Genomic DNA, 21,824 nt, shown 5'->3' with positions numbered 1-21,824 from the left:
TGGATTTTCTCCACAAAATTTTTTAATAATGGTTTTGCAGTATGACTGCACCTTTATTTCAAAGAAACCTTTGGAATGTTTAATCAAAGAAGTTAAAAAAGAAATAAATAAAAATTATTTATATGTTTTCCTTTTCAAGTGATGTCACTAAAACATCTTATTTTTCATCCCTTCCCCTCCATTTAAATAAAAATAAATTGGGTCGTGATTCGTGAATCCAAATGTTATCTTATCGACATTGTTATTTTCTGGGATATATGTCAAAATTGAAATTTTGTCTAACACCAAATAATTATCTATATGATTTTCATTCTATATTTTGCGATTCTTTTAATTTATTGTTTTTTTTTTCTATGATAAATAAAATCTTTCTCATTCCATAATGATTTAACAAATATAGGCCCACTATAAATATTACAATTATACATGCCTATGGTTAACTTAAAAAAAAATAAAAAAAATAATGGGAAATATAAAAAGGCATAAAGGATCAAAATTCCTATTTACAATTAATTAATAATTGTATATATCGGCCTGTTGGACTAATACCGATAACATTAAAATTGCTTATATAAAGGACTTGTACTTAAAAAATTATATAAAACCTTGTATCTTCCTCTCTCTCCCCAGTGGATGGCTTCTTTATGTCTGATGCTAAGGCTGTCCTGCAAGGGTGTGATGACCACTGGACTCTCCAGGAGCAGGGGCGTATACCTGTGCTCTTTCAAACTACGGTATGTGTTGACGTACAGGTCCTTTCCCCAGGCGAGTGGACAGCATTTAGCTACGTCTCAGCACCTGCACCTCGCTATGAATTCGCGCTGCAGGGGGATGCAAACAACCTGTATGCCTGGCTGTTGGGTGTACGGCACCAGTTCACTGTCCAGCTTACCATTCGTCGCTGGTACCAGATATGTCTACAGTGGGATGCCCCTCGTAAAAGCTTCAGCCTGACGATAGGTGGTAGCTCAGAAGTATACCAGCGGACTGCCATTGCCCGAGCAATCCCTCCTTCAGGACGTCTTCTGCTGGGATGCCAACCAAAGGAAGCCTCCCTTGCGGCGAAAATGGCCACCGTGGAGCTCTACCTGTTTCGCATATGGGACGATGTTGGAGAGCACAGGGCCTGTGAAGACGGGACAGTGATTGGCTGGGACTCACGACTTTGGGCCATCACACGGGCCCAGGCCAGAGTCCAAGATTATACGCTGCAATGTGGTGAGTACAGGGATTCACAAATGTGAAGCCTGCTTAACCAGTAGTTCTTAAGAGAAGCGGCCTGAAAATAGAAGTGATAATTTGTGTATTGACTGAGTATAAATCAGCGTCAGATCAACTCTGCAAACCATAAACAGCCTGAAGTGCTTTCTCTCTCTGAACTCTGAACAGTATGCACAGTACATTGTTTTTAAAGTCTTCAAACCTATTTAAAGCTTTAATGTTGCTGACTAAATCATCCAATTGCTTGTAAAGACCAGTGTGTGGATTGGTTGGGACATTTTGTGTGTAGTGTCTTCATATACGTGCATGATGAAGATGGTGCATGATGTTTTGATGTTTCATGATTTCATGATTTAACTTCAAAAGAAAACTCACTTCCATTAATGTATTATTTATAGATAAAATAATCATCCTGTTGGAAAATCCAACTTTAGCTAGTTTGGAACACGGTAGCTGGTTTCTAGCTAGGTGGCCATTAGCTGGTTTTCTAGTCCCCATATTCCAAAAACCAGTTTGACCAACTTAAGCTACAGTAGTATGATCAGCTGGTAACCAGTTTGTTGCTGGTCCATGATGGTCTACTTCCTTGTTCTTGCAGCTATTGACCAGCTTGAATAATAAATAACTAGAATCAGCTAATTGACACATTGGACTACCTAATGACTAGTCACCTAATTAACAGCTAGGATCATCTAAGACTAGCTATGATCAGCTAAAGACTTGGTAGAACCAGCAGCTAATGATGAACAAGCACCATTTTATTACCAGCATGAACCAGTTAAAGCCCAATTTAGAGCACAATGATTAGCTAGGACAGGCTAATGGCCATTTTGAACCAGCTTGAAGCTAGTTATAATGTTTCAGCAAACAGTTACTGGCTTAATATGGATTTTCCAATAAAGGAGTCACTAGCCTTGCCTGTTCCCTGCATCAGAAGATAATTATCATCTGAGTATCTTTTGTGAAAAATTGTTCACCCTCAAATGAAATTCCAGACTATGTAGATTAACAACATTAAATTTCACTGCACCTTTATTCCAAAGAGGGTTTTGTAATGTTTAATGCCCTACCTCTGAAACAGCTTTCCATTTCAAGTGATTTCACCAAGAATTCCACCACTTATTTTTTGGCCCTACTCCTAATGCTAGTTGCATTTAAATTAAATCTTATTGGCATTGTTATTTTCTTTTTTAAACCCATAATGATTTTAAAAATATAGGCTTGCTGAAGCATTGGAATAAAAAAATATAAATTTCTACAGTACAAAAAATAGAAATAAAAATCAGTGAAAAGATGCATCCTATATACGTCAGATCAAACCTGGCTTGTCGTTTCTAGACCTGAATGAGTTCCCTATATAAGACATGCTTTTTCTCCTCCACAGGAAATTAAGTCAAATCTATTTCAAATATCCTACAGGATATTTGAAACATTTCTGAATACATCCAGACACAGAGACTGGATTTAAAACCTTGGATGTCTTGATTGAAATGATCTGATCAGATGTGGATGCAGGGTACAAGAAAGGCAGTAGTAACGACACTCTTGTCTTTCTATCATTTGTGCATGCCAATTCTATTTCTATATTTCATCTTTTAGGTCTAGGGCATCTGCGTATGAAACGCAATGCAGGCAAAGCTACAACCCCATACAGTAAGTGCAGTGCAAGTGAATTCACTTCACTGAGTAGTTTTATTGTGTGGTGGTGGGTCACTGTCTTCAAGAAGTTACGTCCCAAACTATAAGCTATTCAGAAATTAAAGTTGTTTAATAAGAGCTGGAGCATTACAATTTAGCAGATACTGTAGAGTCAAGAATGTAATAATGCATTTAAAAAAATATTTCCTATAAAAAGCAGTCATTTACATTAAGGGGTTTCAAAAGGGATTTCAAAGGGATTCATCCAAAATGTGCAGGAAGGGAAAAAACAAGTCCAAGTCCAGCAACGGTAAAAAACAAAACAAAAAAAAAACGTATTTGCATGACTGTCAGAACAACACAATGCACTATAAAGAAGAATGCGATTTTCAAAGGCTATATGAGAAAAGGGAACAGTTTATTATAACATGTTTGCTTATTTCCAAGGAACAGAAAAGCTTTTTTCTGTTTTTTCAAAACGTTCAAGCTGCTTTCTTATGACCAATTACAGCACGGAACATCTGAATATTCTGAATTGAATGTACACAAAAAAGATTGGAGAGCTATGGCAGGATTTCCAGCAATTTAATATCATGTTTTCCACACCCAAAGGTATTATACAGCTTTAGAAGATTTGGAACATAATACATGAAATAAAGAAACAAAAATGAATGAAATATCAAAAAAGTGAAATATCTAATCAACCTCTAAACAGACATTTAGAAAGCAAACCTCCTTCAGAGCATGAATTGCATTATTTAGTAACAATTTACAATTATAAGGCATCATTTGTTTATTTTATTTATTTAGTTTCTAGGAATCAGTACTTCTCAGGAAGGAATGACAGTGCTTATCTTTAACATCACATTTCATTTCACTCCTTTGCAAATATAGCTCTTTCTTTTGTCCTCGAACACACGGCATTCTGCACTGAAAAGGCATTATGCAAACAGATGTTTTGAATAGCGGATGAGTTAGATAATCTCGTGCTTGGTTGTTGTCTGAAGTTAAATTGGAAAGGGTTAAGTGAATCAACTGTATCTACGAGTTCTGCGAATTGAAAGGTGTAACCTCTGTAAACTCTGTTTTATGTAATTTCACTGTAATGAATTAATTGTGTAAATGTGTTATGAGAAGCCAGAGCTATTTTTTTATTTTAAGGTTTAAAGTTTAAAATTAAATATTATATATACTTACAGCATCCCAAGGTTTTGCCAGCACCCAAGAGTTTGTCTCGACATCTAGTAAGTGTTCCGTTTCTATATATAGACATACAGACAACACCATATAGACAAAGCATTGTACTTTGTGTGTCTATTTACATTTTGCATTTGCATTTTTGCATTTGAATTTGCTTGGTGCAGTGTTGAATAACACTTTGACCCTTCCTCCCTCTTCCTTTCTAAGGTCCACTCTACTTGATGTTGACTTCAATAATTACTGGTTCACAGAAAACAACCACCCAAGGTCAGTAAACCGATGTAAGATGCTGTGGAATATAAAAAGCTGGAGTAGAGAGTTCCAAATTAACTTCAGTCAGTGAGCCATTTACTATGTGTAGTACTGATGTTGAACGGGTCAGGAAAGTTGACTTTTAGCAGCAATGCTTTAAAGGAGATGAATCTAGAAACTTCTCTGGGAAGGTTTAAGCATGGGTTTATACAGAGAAATGTGCATTAATTGATTCCTGTTAAATCGCACCTGCTACAGTCATCTGAATTCAGATTTGTTACAATCACAACCCTTAACAATCGATTTCAAGGCTCCAAATTACAATGTTTCATTTTTTATGCATAATTTACAGCCTTATTTAGCATGCAGTGAAACTGCATTGTTCGTGGTGCAGCAATCAAAACTAATTCCTTTTCATTTCTTTCACACAGGACAGAACACACCCTCTGCTTCAACCTCACAATCCAGAACCACATCAAATAATGCAGGACTCGCCACAACAACTTCTGAACCTTCAGTAATGCTTAGTGCACCAACACAACTTCCCCTCACATCAACTTCCACATCAAACACTATTACGCCTGCTAATCAAGCTCTGACTGGTTCATCTGTTAATAACAAATCTACTGTGACAAATGCTAGTGGATTTAATACGTTACCTCCGACTCCAGCCTCACCTATGTCTTACATAACTTCTCAAACTACACAGAGCACTTCAATATCTGCCCAGACACTTTCAAGCAAACATGTTAGCCATCCAATTGGTACTTTTGAAACAACAGTCAATCAAACGACAGCAAGCTCTTCTGCTGCACCAACTGTCGTGGCTCAAGTAACAAATCAGACAGCGGTTCTACGAACAATGACGTCCAATGTATTATTCACAGGTATGGCTATTATCATTGCATTCTGATTGTGCCGTTTTTCTTCTTTTTTGGAAAAAGACAGATGGCTTCTATTTCGGTGATAATTACAGGATATTAAATTAAATTCCTTACCTTCATTCTCTCATTCTGCCACATATTACATAATTTATACATTATACAATTAATCCTAATGGTTCAGTGCTTTGATATGTCTTCTCATTTGTTTCAGAGCCATTTGCAGCACAGTGTAACTTTTCCCAGTACTGCGCTAATGAATGTAAGAAAGAAAACATTTTTAGACCAAGCCTACTTAATTCTCAGATGACATCATTTAGATTAAAAGTGGTGATTCCTGGGGATGTGTAATAATATCTCTCTTCTTACATCACAGCATCATACTACTGGATGCTTGTGGAGGTGAATGGCTCTAATATGACAGAGGGAGAGATTCAGATTTGGGTATGAGTTGTTTTACTTCTAATAATAATCAAGTTCTTAATATGCTGGAATACTGTTGTTGTTGTTTTTTTCAAACATAACACCTTTCACAATTTCTATTTTGCTCTAATCTGTCCATTAAACTTTTCTCCAATAGTTCACTGGTTTGTCCGCATGATCTTTAGCAAACTACAGAAATGTAAAAACTACAAAGCAGTGACTTTATTCTTGCAACTCTGCCATGCACACCATGGTTGCTCTCCTGAACGCATGAACATTAACATTAGCCAATGTGAGAAAGGCCTTTAGTTGTTTAGAAGTTATCCTGTTGTCCTTTGAAACCTTGCAGACTATTACACGTCTTGCATTTAGAGATCTCTTTGTTGGTCGACCACTGCTGGGGAGGGTAACAGTGTTCTTAAATTTCCTCCATTTGTACATAATCTGTCTGACTGGATTTGTGGAGTCCAAAATCTTTAAAGATGGTTTTGTAACCTTTTCCAGCCTGATGAACAACAGCAACACTTTTTTTCAGAGGTCCTCAAAGATCTCCTTTGCTAATGCCAATACTCAATTTAACAACCTCACGCCAAGATCCACTTCCCCAGACATGATCAGACTTTGATAGATCCCTGTTCTTTAAATAAAACGAGGCATGCCCTGACATCTGATACTCATCCCCTTCGTTGAAAACACCTCCGAACAGTTGGACTCTAATTTCACCTTCAAATTAACTGCTAATCCTAGAGATTCACATACCATGCACAGAACATTGATTGGATAATTTTCCAGCAAAAGTATATCTTTTTGTCTCAATTGTTTGATTGGGTTCTCTTTGTCAAATTTCAGGACTTGCATGAAAATCAGATGATTTTTGGGGTCTTATTTATGCAGAAATTATTTAGAAAATTCTAAAGCATTCACAATCTTTCAAGTATCACTGTATATAATGGTTGCCCTAATATTAATATTTAATAACATTTTTGTGTTGTATAATTATTTTAGAAGCTAAAGGGTACTTTATAAAATAGAGTTTTTAAGTTTTTTGTTTTCATTTCGAAATTTTAAACACATTTCTGATTCCTCTATAATCAGTTTTTAGATATTTTTAATAAAAGCACCTGTTCTGCTGGAGTTTCAACAACAGGAATCAATACAACATCATGCCAAACTCACATAGTCTTTGTGGTAAGTATTTGTTTTCAAAGAACAGGTCAGGGCTGAGATGTTGTCCAACACTGCATACTTATAAAATGCATTTTTCATTAATATAGACTGCTGAGGTTAGATGTGGAGCCAAGCAGAACTTCCAGTAAGTCAAACCTAAATCTCTAAGCTACACAACAATGATTTCATTGTAATTCAACAACAAGTAACACTGCTACTGTAAATATTACAGAAGGACCAACTGCACTGTGCTGCTACAGCTGAGCCAACCTGTGAATATGCACATCCTCCGAAGGCTGGTGCAAAATGGGACTGCAAACCCATCAATCAAGATCCAGCTTTTGGGAGATGTAGAAAGAGTGGGTGAGTGAGACAAACACAAATAAATATGGGCTTGATTAAGTAACTCAGATTCAGTATTCAGGAATAGCTCACACATACTGTAAATGAAAATTCTGTCATAATTTACTCCCCCATTTTTTATTCCAAACGTGAAAGTGAATGCAGACTGGTGGCTCTTTGCTTCAAAATGACAAAAAGCACATTAAAAGCATAATAAAACTGGTCCATTTGATCTGATCATATAACAATCCCAGACAGCAGTTTGACAGCAGTGCATGATTAATTGTTTGTTTTTGAGATCTCACTGAATGGCTTTTGTTTATAGGTAAAGGCTTATGCCCAGAGCACAATAATTCGCCCCCTGGAGATGGTTTAGTACACTGCACATCTCTAATGTCTTATGATGATTTCTGCAAGACCCAGGGGCCTGTCAATGTCACATGGTAGGACTTACCACACTCTTTAATTAGTCCTGCAGCAAACAATTTAGAAATTTTTAGTGTTTACAATATTTATATGAGATTGCATTAATCATTTCCTAATGTTTTCTCTATCTTGCATTAGTTCTTATAAGGAAAATGGCTTCGTTCCTAAAGACTTAGTTGCTAATGAGTCCTGCAACGGTGAGTGTTTTTATTCTTTGGACTTACTTTGGTCTTCATTTTCTGACTAATACCAGTATCATATTCAAAAATGAATTTTTTTTTTTTTAGTCGAGAACCAGCAACATTGTAAGTGTCACGTGTTTACCAACAACGGTGAGTGGAACATAATTGTTCTATGTAAGAGTACGTACAATCACGTGTCATGAACCAATCAGACTCCAAGCTCTCTCTCTTACCCCTCTTTTAGAGACATATTATGCTGTTCGTCTAAATATCAAAAGCCCAGATGTAAATTTCCTCTACATTCAGAACATGGTGAGTTTTTAGAGAAATGATTCTTGCAAACAGGTAAAATCCCTTTAGGAAGTATTCTTACCAAAACACATTGGCAAGTTACAATAGTGTTTTACTAGCCTGACTACATCAGACTTCGTACGTCCGCTCAATTTCAGTTCGCTTCTGTTTTGTACTCAGTCTACGAAGCAAAGCGAAGTAGCAGTTTGGTATTACCAGGCTAGTTTTTTACCTCAATGAATGACAAAGTATGACAAAATCCAGTTATTGTCTTATTAGTTCTATTGTTTCATCCAATAGGTTATACAGTTGAGCACTCCCTGCAACGACTCCAGAATGCAAGGGTATGTCTGCAATTTCTTGTAGTTCAATATTGCAAAATATTGGGGTCAAACTTTTTATTATTGTGCATATATATGAAACATTATTTTTATTATTATTATACAGTTTCTTTATCGGTCGGTCATGTTTCATGTTCATAGGTCTCTGTGTAATTCTTTTACTGAAGTGTCCCAGTTGTATCAGGTGAACATCCATTTGTTTTCCATCTTCAGTAAAATAATCTTGTTACAAGTGGGTCAAATCGTGTTTTCTATATCTGTTCTAAAAGGCTGTGATTGATACTTTGCAGGGAATGCACTTGGAATGTTTTGGTGAAGGAACAAGGTAAGTTGTACTGTCATGTGCGTTTATGTGTGTGTCTGCATGCATTTACAGACAGCTTAACCTGTCTTTCATTCCTCAGGCTCTACACGTGTATGTTAACTCTGCAGCTGTCAAAACAGCTGGATGTGTGTACTGTTAGTACTGCTATTGCTGTTCTTTGGAAGGAGAGTACCAACATTAGTTTTGATGGACCTCTCAGTCGAATAGGTGAGTGCTGAACTTTATGTACTGGTATTCCCCAATTACAGCTTATCCAAGTGCTGTAAACTGTAAAAATGCAATAATTTTTTATTCTCTCTACTATACAGCCATATGTCATTTGCCCACTGATTCGGAAACCATTCCTTTGAACTCAACATTCACTTGGATGTCTGTAAATTTCAATTCCAGCCACATTGATGAAATCAAAGACAGTTTGAAATGGTAAATCTTGTACATAGTTCATATTGCACACTGTGCATACTCCACATTTGTATCAAATTTCAATGAAATTTCAGTTAATAATATATTTCCATATTTCATGGGCTATATTCACACTGAAAATTTACATTTCTGGATATCGAATTCAAATCGAATTGTATTTTTTACAAATAATTCAAACTACTGTATATTACAAACTGAATGATTAATGAATAAACATCAATCCAAACAAATCAGAACTGTTGGCAGTGTGAACATAGGCATTTAATTTGGTTTTAATGTTAGTCCTAGAACAGCATTCCTGTCTACCAATCAGATATCAGCTTCAGGCTTAGAACTGTATTTGTGGTTTTGAACAACATTCTTATCAACCTATCATTTCCTCATTTTGGCAATATATAGTGGTTAGGATTATTTGTTTGACAAGAATGTTGTTTCAGGACTAACAAAAACCTTATCCAAACAAACTTTCCAATCTTGCCCTTTGTTTCTCAGTGCACAGGGTCAGACATTTGCTGTTATCTTAAATGAGAGCTGTGAAGTCTCATCTTCTGAGTCCTACCCATCTCAAGCTGTCCATCCTAGAACAAGCTCTGAGAGCAGTGCTACATTCCCAAACATCACTTCTTTGTCAGTAACTACAGATCGGACACTGACCAACCAAACACTCACTGCAGTCACACCATCTATCACAAACACTTCTAATACACCACTTAATACAACAGTCCTAACATCCAATACATCCATAAACAGTACAGTCACTCAAACAAATACTGTTGCACATTATACTGCAAGCCTGCCACTCAATTCAACACTCAGTATAGGATCGGCGGTCAATATAACAAGTACACCAAATGAAATAACCACCTCAATGGTCAGTACAACACATACAACAACCGATGAAATATCTCAACCAGTTAATACAGCAGTTACAACACACAGTATAACAACTTCACCTGTCAGAAAAACAGGTACATCAAATAATATACCAGCATCAACGGCCAGTACAAGTACACATGATATAAGACATGATGATATCCAAACAACAGGTACACCACACAATATAACATCATTACTGGTCAGTACAACAAATACGTCACACGATATAACCCCAACAGCCAGCGCAAAAGGTATACCATACAATATAACAACCTCACCATTCAAAATAACAGAAACAACACTCAATATAACAACCTCACCAGTCCATACAACAGGCACCTCACAAAATATAACAGCCTCAACGGTCAGTGCAGCACTCGATGTAACAACTCAAACGGTCAACACAGCAGATCCAACAGACAGTATAACAATCTCAGCAGTCAGTAAAACACATACAACAATCAATATAACAACTCAACCGGTCTACCCAGCAGATACAACAGACAGTATAACAACCTCAACGGTCAGTACAACACTCAGTGTAACAACTCAATTGGTCAACACTGCTGATACAACAGACAATATAGCAACCTCACCTGTCAGTGAGACACATACAACACTCAATGTAACATCTCAACCGGTCGATACAGCCAATACAACAGACAATATAATAACCACACCTGTCAGTAAAACAGCTATATTAAACAAAATAACAACCTTACCAGTCAAAACAACAGAGATAACACTCAATTTAACTACCTCACCAATCAGTACAACAGGTACATCAAACAATATATCATCACCAGTCGGTACAACACATATGTCACATGATATAATAACCACACCAGTCCACACAACAGGTACACCGTACAATATAACAACCACACCAGTCAAAACAACAGAAACAACACTAAATTTAGCAACCTCACCAATCAGTACAACAGGTACATCAAACAATATAACATCACTAGTCAGTACAACATATGTGTCACCTAATATAATAACCACACTAGTCAGCGCAACAGGTACACCGTACAATATAACAACCACACCAGTCAAAACAACAGAAACAACACTAAATTTAACAACCTCACCAATCAGTACAACAGCTGCATCAAACAATATAACATCACCAGTCAGTACAACACATGTGTCACATGATATAATAACCACGCCAGTCCGCGCAACAGGTACACCGTACAATATAACAACCTCACCAGTCAAAACAACAGAAACAAAACTAAATTTAACAACCTCACCAGTCAGTACAACAAATGTGTCACCTGATATAATAACCACACCAGTCAGCACAACACTGTACAATATAACAACCACACCAGTCAAAACAACAGAAACAAAACTAAATTTAACAACCTCACCAGACAGTACAACAAATGTGTCACCTGATATAATAACCACACCAGTCAGCATAACAGATACACCGTACAATATAACAACCACACCAGTCAAAACAACAGAAACAACACTAAATTTAACAACCTCACCAATCAGTACAACAGTTACATCAAACAATATAACATCACCAGTCAGTACAACATATGTGTCACATGATATAATAACCACACCAGTCAAAACAACAGAAACAACACTCAATTTAACAACCTCACCAATCAGTACAACAGGTACATCAAACAATATAACATCACCAGTCGGTACAAAACATGTGTCACATGATATAATAACCACACTAGCCAGTGCAACAGGTACACCGTACAATATAACAACCTCACCAGTCAAAACAACAGAAACAAAACTAAATTTAACAACCTCAACAGTCAATACATCATATGTGTCACCTGATATAATAACCGCACCAGTCAGCACAACACCGTACAATATAACAACCACACCAGTCAAAACAACAGAAACAACACTCAGTTTAACAACCTCACTGATCCATACAACAGATAAAACACTCAGTGTAGCAAATCCACTTGTCAGTACAGCTGATACATCACACAATATAACAACCCCACCAGTCAATACAACAGAGGCCACATTTAACACATCTCCAGCGGTCAGTACACTCAATATAACAACCTCACTGGTCAACTCAACGGGTAAACCACACAATATAACAACATCACTGGTCCGTACAATAGATACAACACACAATTTAACAACCCCAGTCAAAATAACAGAAACTACATTTGATATAACAAATTCACCGGCCAGTACAAGAGATACAACACTCAATGTAACAGCCTCACTGGTCCATACAACAGGTATCCAACCCAATATTTCTATATTACTGGTTAGTGCAACAAATGCAACACCTAATGTAACAACCTCACCAGTTAGCACAACAGGTACACACAATATTACAAACTCATTCACCAGTACAAGAGATATAGCACTCAATATAACAACCCCACCAGTCAATACAACAGTTACAGTACGTGATTTAACATATCCAGTCAATACAACAGTCACACCACTCAACCTAACTGTCACAAGACTCAGTTCAACAACATCTCTAGTCAGTACAGCAGCCAAATCACTTGACACAACACTTGATAAAAGTACAACAACTCTCAACACATCAATCACTGTAAATACAACAGGTATGCCACTCATTACAACAGCTATACCACCTTCAACACCACTTCATACATCGGCACAGATAAGTGAAACACTTACTACAACAGTTAAACCAATAAATGCAACAGTCACACCTCACTTTGCTACTGCCATGCCACTAAGCACAACTGCACTTCATCATTCAACAGTCACGCCATTCAATACAACAGTGACAATACAAGATGCAACAACCTCAAATAATACAATCTTAGCCCACACTACAGAATCACCTAGTAATGTAAATGAATCAAACACAATTCATCCTCTTGACAGTACAACTGAATTCAATACAACAGCCATTCCTTATTACTCAACACAACTTCTGAATAATTCTACACTGGAGACCAAAGATGGTGAAACTGATACCACAACAGATACACCAGAATTCAACACAACAATGTATTTGTTTAACTTCACAAATTTTAATACAACTAATGTAACTTATTCCGACATAACAGAACCCCTGTTCAATACAACACAATCAAATACAACAGCCTTTACAATGAACACAGCCATGTTTAACACAACCGATGTGCCACTGAATGTAACCAATTTCAATGTGACTGATGTCAATCGTAGCATCAACACAACAGAGACCTCCAGTAACGCATCAGAATTTAACACAACAGTAAGACCTGCAGTTAATACAACACAGTTTAATATCACAAACACAACACACATACATACAACAACCTTTCCAACAACAGAAAATATTACCAGTGGGCCAACCCACTACAGTACAGATTCCACAACTGCTCTATCAGTGACACATCCAAGCTCTCAGAAAAGCTCCACTTCCACAACAGAAGCTCCAACCCCAACGACTAGTAAAAGCAACGCAACAACAGGCACTGCAAGTCCTGCCAATACAACTGTGCCAGCAACATCTGTAACCACTTCAGGTTTGACTATATCGCGACTCAACTTTCCAAAACTCTAGTTTGTTGACACAAAATTCCAAATATAAATGCTTTTGTTCAAAAAAACCACAACAGAAAAATGTACTGAAACACTTAAGTAAATTATTATTTTTAAGTAATCCATTCCTTTTTAAGTTTGACTTGAGTATGTGTTGTTCCAAACCTATTCCTTTAATGGAACACAGAAAATGATACTTTGAACAATGTCTCAATGTTTTTTTCTTTGATCATATCATGAAAATCTATGGGGTTCGAGCAACATTGGATCCCATTGATTTGCATTAAATAATCTGTTTGCAATATATATTTAAATAGAATAGCATTGTATCCAATGCAATGGAATTCTCTATCAAAATATGTTTTGGTGCCACTGTATATTAACATGACACATCTTCAACAACTGCTCATTTATTTTTGTTCATTTTTCAGAGGCAACAGATCTTCTGAATCAAACACAGAATATGACATCTTTAAACTCATCTCTTGACTTGAGTATGTGTTGTTCCAAACTTTTTCCTTTAGTGGAACACAGACAATGATACTTTGAACAATGTCTCAATGTTTTTTTCTTTGATCATATCATGAAAATCTATGGGGTCCGAGCAACATTGGATCCCATTGATTTGCATTAAATAATCTGTTTGCAATATATATTTAAATAGAATAGCATTGTATCCAATGCAATGGAATTCTCTACCAAAATATGTTTTGGTGCCACTGTGTATTTGCATGACACATCTTCAACAACTGCTCATTTATTTTTGTTCATTTTTCAGAGGCAACAGATGCAGAGGCTAAAAATCTTCTGAATCAAACACAGAATATGACATCTTTAAACTCATCTCTTGACTTGAGTATGTGTTGTTCCAAACCTTTTCCTTTAGTGGAACACAGACAATGATACTTTGAACAATGTCTCAATGTTTTTTTCTTTGATCATATCATGAAAATCTATGGGGTCCGAGCAACATTGGATCCCATTGATTTGCATTAAATAATCTGTTTGCAATATATATTTAAATAGAATAGCATTGTATCCAATGCAATGGAATTCTCTAACAAAATATGTTTTGGTGCCACTGTGTATTTGCATGACACATCTTCAACAACTGCTCATTTATTTTTGTTCATTTTTCAGAGACAACAGATCTTCTGAATCAAACACAGAATATGACATCTTTAAACTCATCTCTTGACTTGAGTATGTGTTGTTCCAAACCTTTTCCTTTAGTGGAACACAGACAATGATACTTTGAACAATGTCTCAATGGTTTTTTTCTTTGATCATATCATGAAAATCTATGGGGTCCGAGCAACATTGGATCCCATTGATTTGCATTAAATAATCTGTTTGCAATATATATTTAAATAGAATAGCATTGTATCCAATGCAATGGAATTCTCTACCAAAATATGTTTTGGTACCACTGTGTATTTGCATGACACATCTTCAACAACTGCTCATTTATTTTTGTTCATTTTTCAGAGGCAACAGATCTTCTGAATCAAACACAGAATATGACATCTTTAAACTCATCTCAGGTCAATCAGCTAATCAGCCAGCTAGAGAATATCATCTCCGCTCCCAACATTAGTCCGGATCTAGGCCGAACAGTGCTGTCCGTCATTAAAAACTTTCTTGACAGCCCTAATGATTCTCTGGCTCCCTTCTCTAACCGGTGCGATACGTGTTCAACACAAGCATTCAATGTCTGAAACTGTAAAACATTAAATATTTTATACAAATAATTTATTGTGCTTTGTAGATTAATCCAAGCTGTGGATAATTTGGGTCTGAAACTTGTGATTCGCAACCAGACTGAAAACATTATATTTGATTCACTCGCTCTGACTGTGACCAAAGTTGATGGGAGCAACTTTGAGACAACATCATTCTCAATTGCAGATCCCTTAAACCCACAGGTTATAACAACTGAAGTCCCAAGTAATCCATTAACATTTTTGGATGTTTTTGGAAGTCACACTCAAAATTTGGTGTTTATATTTCTGGTTATACAGGTCACAAAAGGACAAGTCAGGGAAGTGGAAAGTTCCTCCTCTCTGGCCAAAATAACACTACCTGCGTCCCTGACAGAGAACCTCTCTCCAGAAGAAAAGAAGATAGCTTCTAGAGTCCAGTTAACTTTCTTTCAGAAAAGCACATTTTTCCAGGTAAAACTGGGTTGATTGGAATTTTACCTTTAAGATGGCAGCACTGAACAATGTTTGTACATAACATTTTCAGAAAACCAATTGCCCTCAGATGAAATGCAATAGTTTACAGAAAACTGAAAATTCGGTCAATAATTATTCACCTTCATGTCATTCTTTTCCCATTACCATGTATTAAAGCTTCAAAGGATGCAAAAGCACCACAACAGATGAACCCCACACTAACCAGATAACATTTTCAGAAATAAAGCTTAAATCTGCCTCATCAGTTGATTCTTTGATTTTGCATCTATCTACAGGATAAAAACCCGAGTCAACAGATACTGAACAGCCACATTCTGGGCTGTAGTGTGGCTAACCTGTCAATCAAAAACCTGAGTGAGAATGTTGAGTTTACTATGAGGAATAAGCAGCCTGTGGTGTGTGTGCTAACATAACTACTGTACATCATATCTCACTGCCAGCTGAAACCTGTCTGATCTATCTCTTCCTGAACTCCTTTCCCACAGGGGAACCATTTACCTTCCTGTGTTTTCTGGGACTATGGCAAAAACGGTGAGATTACACACCTCCTGAGAAACTGTTATTAGGCCTAATTAAATCTGTGATCTGTCTAATGTTTTAGGTTTAGGTGGCTGGAATCCCGACGGCTGCTATCTGAAGAACAGCACCGAGAATGAAACCATCTGCAGCTGCAATCACCTGACTAGCTTTGCTGTACTACTGGTAAGTATGCCAGTGTGGGGGATTTTCTGCAGAATCTTTTATCTAACTAATGTCTAATCCATAATAATGTCCATCATGTCTAATTAACATTTATAAGTTAGAAAGACGCTTGATATCTAAATACTCAGAGCACAAAGAGTGATGAACAAAGGCCTCAACATTAGATTTTTATTTGGCTTGCCAACATTTTCATTTTTTCTTTACATTACTATTTATAATACACATAAACTGTATATGCTATAAATAAGTGATATTTAAAGGAAGTCTCTTATGCTCACCCAGGATGCATATTATTATTATTATTATTATTATAATTATTTGATCAAAGAAACAGTAAAACCAGTAATGTTATGAAATAGTATTACTAATTAAATAACTATTTTCTATTTTAATATAGGTAATTAATTAATGTGATGGCAAAGCTGAATTTTCAGCATTATTACTCCAGTCTTCAGAGTTATTTGATCCTTTAGAAATCATTTTAATATGCTGATTTGGTATTCAAGACACATTTCTTCTTATTATAAATGGCTGCATTTACGTTTGGCATTAACAAGCGATCCGTATCCGGATGTTGTCCACATACACATTGAAAAGACAAGTGTAGAGGTAGTCGAGGATGCATTCAGGTGGACGTAACGCAAAACCCAACCCCCTCGGTCGCGAATTGTCCGAAGACATACGGAGAACACCCGCGAGGAGCGCTAGTTAGACTCTTACACTTGTCTTTGATTTGTAATATGTCCCGCAACTAAAATTGCTTTTCAACAGAAAACCCAACACTTCAGGACTACATATTTATGTAAATATTGCGCGCTAAAGATCTGATCGGTTATCCAGATAGAGAAGTCAGCCGATGTTGGCAAGTGTAAACGCACCGTGTTCTGAATGACTGATGATCCGATATGCTTGATCGGATCACAGTAATGGCCAAATGTAAACGCAGCCTTAAAGTTGAAAACAATTGTGCTGCTTAAAGATTGATTGAATAGAAGGTTAAAAAGAACAGAATTTATTTGAAACAGAATAATTGTACAATATTACAGTCACTTTGATTTAATCTTGCTGAATAAAAGTTTAATTTCTTTCCAAAAATTCTTCTTATATCATTCTTCTTACTGACCCTAAAATAAAAATAAAAAAATCGAGGGTGGGGGGGTGGTAAATAAATTTTTTATTTTTATTTTATTTAACCCATATTTTACCAGGAATAATCCCTTGAGATAAAAATCTCTTGACATGATTCTTTCAATGTGACATCAAAAGGTTTCTAAAAATATTTAACGATGGCAGCATGTTTAGCTTCAAAGTACTCTGCATTTCATTCCATAGTCTGGGCGCATAACAGGAAAAGGCAGTTTTACCAAACTCGGTGTATGATCGAGGCACAGTTAAAAGTAATTTAAAAGACGATCTAGTTTTATAACTACCAGAACAATAAGATAGAAGACTACAGATATACAGAGGCAGTTTACCTATTAGAGCTTTGGCAATAAACATCAACATATGCATTTTTCTCCTCTCATACAAGGAGGGCCAGCCAACCAAATCAAACAAAGTGCAATGATGGGTACATGTAGGAGCATTTGTCACAAATCGTATTGCAGCATGGTATATGCAATCTAATTTTTTTTAGTGAAGATACATTAGCATGCATATAAATCACATCGCCATAGTCCAGCACAGAGAGAAAACAACTTTGAATAATTCTCTTTTTGGCTTCAGACGGAAAACATTTCTTTAAACGAAAAAGAAACTCCAATTTGGGTCTGAGTTTTTTTGAAAGATTGTCAATATGAATATTAAAACCTAACCTTTCATCAAGCCATATGCCCAGGTATTTATAGGTATTTACTCTTTCTACACAGTCCCCTTCCAATAAACAAACAGGTAGTGAAAGTGAGTGAAGTGAAGTGACATTCAGCCAAGTATGGTGACCCATACTAAGAATTTGTGCTCTGCATTTAACCCATCCGAAATGCACACACACAGAGCAGTGAACACACACACACACTGTGAGCACACACCCGGAGCAGTGGGCAGCCATTTATGCTGCGGCAGAGCAGTTGGGGGTTCGATGCCTTGCCCAAGGGCACCTAAGTCGTGGTATTGAAGGTTGAGAGAGAACTGTACATGCACTCCCCCCACCGACAATTCCTGCCGGCCCGGGACTCGAACTCACAACCTTTCGATTGGGAGTCCGACTCTCTAACCATTAGGCCACGACTTCCCACTGTATACATATATAGTATAAATATAGTATATATGATATAGTATAAAGCTTTCATTAATCTTTTGCAACTTGTTTTGTCTTAAAAGAAAATTAGCCAGGAAAATGTATGTAATTCAGATGCCAAAATCCTTACCTTCATCACTTACATTGGATGTGGGTTGTCGGCCATCTTTCTCTCAGTTACTCTGCTCACCTACCTCGCATTTGAGTGAGTAGCATCCTCATTCTCAGTATTTATAAGCCCTATGAGATTAATTAAAAACCTCTGTGATGTATCTTATAAAATGTAACTGTAAACAAAAATTTATTTCCATCTGTAATTCCCAAATAAAATTTATTGACCCATTTCTTCTTTTTCATTTCAGCAAAATCCGCCGTGACATCCCTTCAAAGATCTTGATCCATTTGTGTTTTGGACTTTTAATGCTGAACCTGGTGTTCTTGTTGGACTCATGGCTGGCATTGTACCAAAAAGCTGAAGGCCTGTGCATTTCCACAGCCTTCTTCCTGCACTACTTCCTGTTGGTCTCCTTCACCTGGATGGGGCTGGAGGCTCTGCATATGTACCTGGCCATCGTCAAAGTCTTCAACAACTTCATGTCCAGATACATGCTGAGATTTTCCCTAGTAGGCTGGGGTGAGTTAAGCTGCTAAATTAGCCATGTGGTTTGTGGCTGTAGATGATTCCTGATTTAATTTCAAGATGTGCTCTTGCAGGAGTCCCTTTGGTTGTCGTCATTATTGTGATTGGGGTAAACAAAGAGAACTATGGCCTCATAAGCTTTTCTGATGGAACTAATGCTTTGTAAGTATTCAGCTCATCATTTAAAGGTGTCACTCTGCATTGTCATCGCTTCTAATATTTCTATATTTCTGTTTTAGTTGTTGGCTAAAAAATACCATAGCGTTCTACGTGGCTGTTGTGGCATACTTCTGCATCATATTTGTGTTGAACCTGGCCATGTTTGGGGTGGTGATGGTCCATCTGAGACGAATCAAGCGCCAAAACCCTCACAATAATCAGTATCGCAGCGGCTTGCATGATCTACGTAGCATCGTGGGACTCACTTTCCTGCTCGGGCTTACATGGGGCTTCGCCTTCTTCGCATGGGGACCTGTCTGTTTGGCCTTCACGTACATGTTTACCATTTTAAATTCCCTACAGGGTGAGAAACAATGTGATGGATTTTGTTTTTATTAATAAAAAGTCAACATAATAGAATTGGACGTATAGTTTTCTTATTGTAATGCAAGTACCTCGTTAAATTGATGAAAAAAAGGTCTTTTTTTTATTGTTCTCTTTCTCTCTCAGGATTTTTTATTTTTATTTTCCACTGCGCTCTGAAGGAAAATGTCCGTAAACAGTGGAGAATGTACCTCTGCTGTGGCAGTTTACGATTGGCTGAAAATTCAGGTATCGCCACATTACCAAACCAAATGAAAAACTAGCTGCAGATTACATTTAATAAATCTTTTATGGGTGTCTCCTTTCAACCTCTCTTTTTTTCGGCAGAGTGGAGTCGGACAGCCACACAGAACTCTAAAAACGCTTCGATTGGGAAGGCAGATTCAGGGATCCACAGTGCATCCCGAAGCTCACTGAGCAGCGATGACTCAAAGTGGTCCCAAGGTATCGGTCTGTTCTGGCAAGAAATGTGCAAATGCATTTTATTCAAGTTGAGACTGTTTTTAACTCTTTAATTTCACATTACAGGCTCACCAATGTATGACAGTCTGGTCATATCAAGGCAAATGAATGACGACGTGGTCCTAAATGAGATATACAGTCAAATCCGTCCACGGAAGAGGATTGTGAAGGCAGATTCAGGGATCCACAGTGCACCTCGAAGCTCACTGAGCAGCGACGACTCAATGCCGTCCCAAGGCATCGGTCTGTTCTGGCAAAAATCTGTGCAAATGCATTTTATTCAAGTCGAGACTGTTTTTAACTCTTTAATTTCACATTACAGGCTCACCAATATATGACAATCTGGTCGTATCAAGGGAAATGAATGACGACGTGGTCCTAAACGAGATATACAGTCAAATCCGTCCACGGAAGAGGATTGTGAAGGCAGATTCAGGGACCCACAGTGCACCTCGAAGCTCACTGAACAGCGACGATGCAATGGCGTCCCAAGGTATCGGTCTGTTCTGGCAAGAAATGTGCAAATGCATTTTATTCAAGTCAAGACTGTTTTTAACTCCTTAATTTCACATTACAGGCTCACCAATGAATGACAGTCTGGTCATATCAAGGGAAACAAATGACGACATGGTCCTAAACGAGATATACAGTCAAATACGGCCAAAGAAGAGGAGTCTAAACGCAGACAGGACTCTAGGTGAAGAAACAGATTACTAAATATTCTGTTTCTGTCATGACTGAAAAAAAAATGTATTACCAAGATAAGAATCTAGTGACTCAGCTCAAAAACAAATATCTTTTGTCATCAGTTTTGTCTGAATGAACGTTACATGCAGTAAGGGTTTCAGCATTCAGCTTTATAGCCAGACATTTTGTTATTGTTTATTAAATCGGGCTGCTCACAGCTAAGTAATGAATAGCAAGAGCATTTACCTATGGGAGCCAATGCGTAAAAGTATCACCATGTACTGAGAAGTGAGGAAATTGTATATTATGCTTTTGCAGCATCAAGGGTTTTAAACTCCTGTATGTTTTCAGTGAACAGTATTAAATATCTCTTCTGCAAATGAATAAATAGGCCTAATAAAATAAAGCTAAGATGATGCAAGTGCATCAAATAGTAGAAAAAATGTTTTATAGTAGATGAAGGACTTTCTTATCATCTTAACATCTTAATCTTTTCATCTTAAATTCTGTCTTAAAAAGCATATAAATCTGTCAGACATGTAGAAAGACGCAGATATGTCCATTGTCCATATAGTAGTTTATTCGTTTTTCCACATTTTATAGTCATTCTCAGTTTTGTGATTCTCATATAAGGAGGAAATATGAAGTTAATTCTGCTAATGTATCACAAATTTGTTACATGTAATCAAATGTGCTTTCATTTGTCTGTATTGTCATGAGTAGTTTAAGGGTTCCGTTTAGGTAAAATATAGTATAATAGTAATATTGTTTATCATGTTTTGATATATATATATATATATATATATATATATATATATATATATATATATTTAACAATTTCATAGTTTT

General features: G+C 36.8%; 2 protein-coding genes and 1 long non-coding RNA gene across 3 annotated transcripts; all 3 read left to right on the top strand.

Moving 5' to 3' along the window:
• The first annotated feature begins 641 nt into the window (after positions 1 to 641).
• On the top strand, positions 642 to 4,150 carry LOC132123928 (adhesion G-protein coupled receptor G4-like). Its single transcript, XM_059534611.1, has 3 exons — positions 642 to 1,218; positions 2,821 to 2,874; positions 4,059 to 4,150. The coding sequence occupies exons 1-3, from the start codon at positions 645 to 647 to the stop codon at positions 4,148 to 4,150; spliced, it is 720 nt and encodes a 239-aa protein (XP_059390594.1). The 5' UTR covers positions 642 to 644.
• A 1,208-nt stretch (positions 4,151 to 5,358) lies between these two features.
• On the top strand, positions 5,359 to 6,789 carry LOC132124463 (uncharacterized). The gene is made up of 3 exons (XR_009426764.1): positions 5,359 to 5,454; positions 5,569 to 5,636; positions 6,711 to 6,789. It is a non-coding gene; the product is annotated as an uncharacterized LOC132124463 (long non-coding RNA).
• Positions 6,790 to 7,040: 251 nt separating this feature from the next.
• Positions 7,041 to 21,719, top strand: LOC132123927 (adhesion G-protein coupled receptor G2-like). Its single transcript, XM_059534610.1, has 22 exons — positions 7,041 to 7,145; positions 7,450 to 7,567; positions 7,689 to 7,747; positions 7,838 to 7,882; positions 7,977 to 8,044; positions 8,634 to 8,689; positions 10,159 to 10,352; positions 14,996 to 15,188; positions 15,276 to 15,432; positions 15,529 to 15,681; positions 15,981 to 16,100; positions 16,191 to 16,236; positions 16,307 to 16,407; positions 18,727 to 18,848; positions 19,006 to 19,277; positions 19,358 to 19,445; positions 19,523 to 19,806; positions 19,953 to 20,054; positions 20,154 to 20,276; positions 20,355 to 20,531; positions 20,611 to 20,787; positions 20,866 to 21,719. The coding sequence occupies exons 1-22, from the start codon at positions 7,061 to 7,063 to the stop codon at positions 21,003 to 21,005; spliced, it is 2,880 nt and encodes a 959-aa protein (XP_059390593.1). The 5' UTR covers positions 7,041 to 7,060; the 3' UTR covers positions 21,006 to 21,719.
• The last annotated feature ends 105 nt before the right edge of the window (positions 21,720 to 21,824 follow it).

Source organism: Carassius carassius, chromosome 42 (genome assembly GCF_963082965.1).
Source record: "Carassius carassius chromosome 42, fCarCar2.1, whole genome shotgun sequence".
NCBI lineage: Eukaryota > Metazoa > Chordata > Actinopteri > Cypriniformes > Cyprinidae > Carassius > Carassius carassius.
This window is presented reverse-complemented; position numbering and strand designations above follow the sequence as displayed.

Bases quoted from the DNA above. Each gene is read 5' to 3' on its own strand.
- LOC132123928 (XM_059534611.1), top strand. From the start codon at position 645: ATGTCTGATGCTAAGGCTGTCCTGCAAGGGTGTGATGACCACTGGACT. The intron at 1,219-2,820 runs GTGAGTACAGGG...TTCATCTTTTAG, and splicing joins AGATTATACGCTGCAATGTG to GTCTAGGGCATCTGCGTATG. The intron at 2,875-4,058 runs GTAAGTGCAGTG...ATATACTTACAG, and splicing joins CAAAGCTACAACCCCATACA to CATCCCAAGGTTTTGCCAGC.
- LOC132123927 (XM_059534610.1), top strand. From the start codon at position 7,061: ATGCACATCCTCCGAAGGCTGGTGCAAAATGGGACTGCAAACCCATCA. The intron at 7,748-7,837 runs GTGAGTGTTTTT...TTTTTTTTTTAG, and splicing joins TGCTAATGAGTCCTGCAACG to TCGAGAACCAGCAACATTGT. The intron at 15,433-15,528 runs GTTATAACAACT...CTGGTTATACAG, and splicing joins CAGATCCCTTAAACCCACAG to GTCACAAAAGGACAAGTCAG.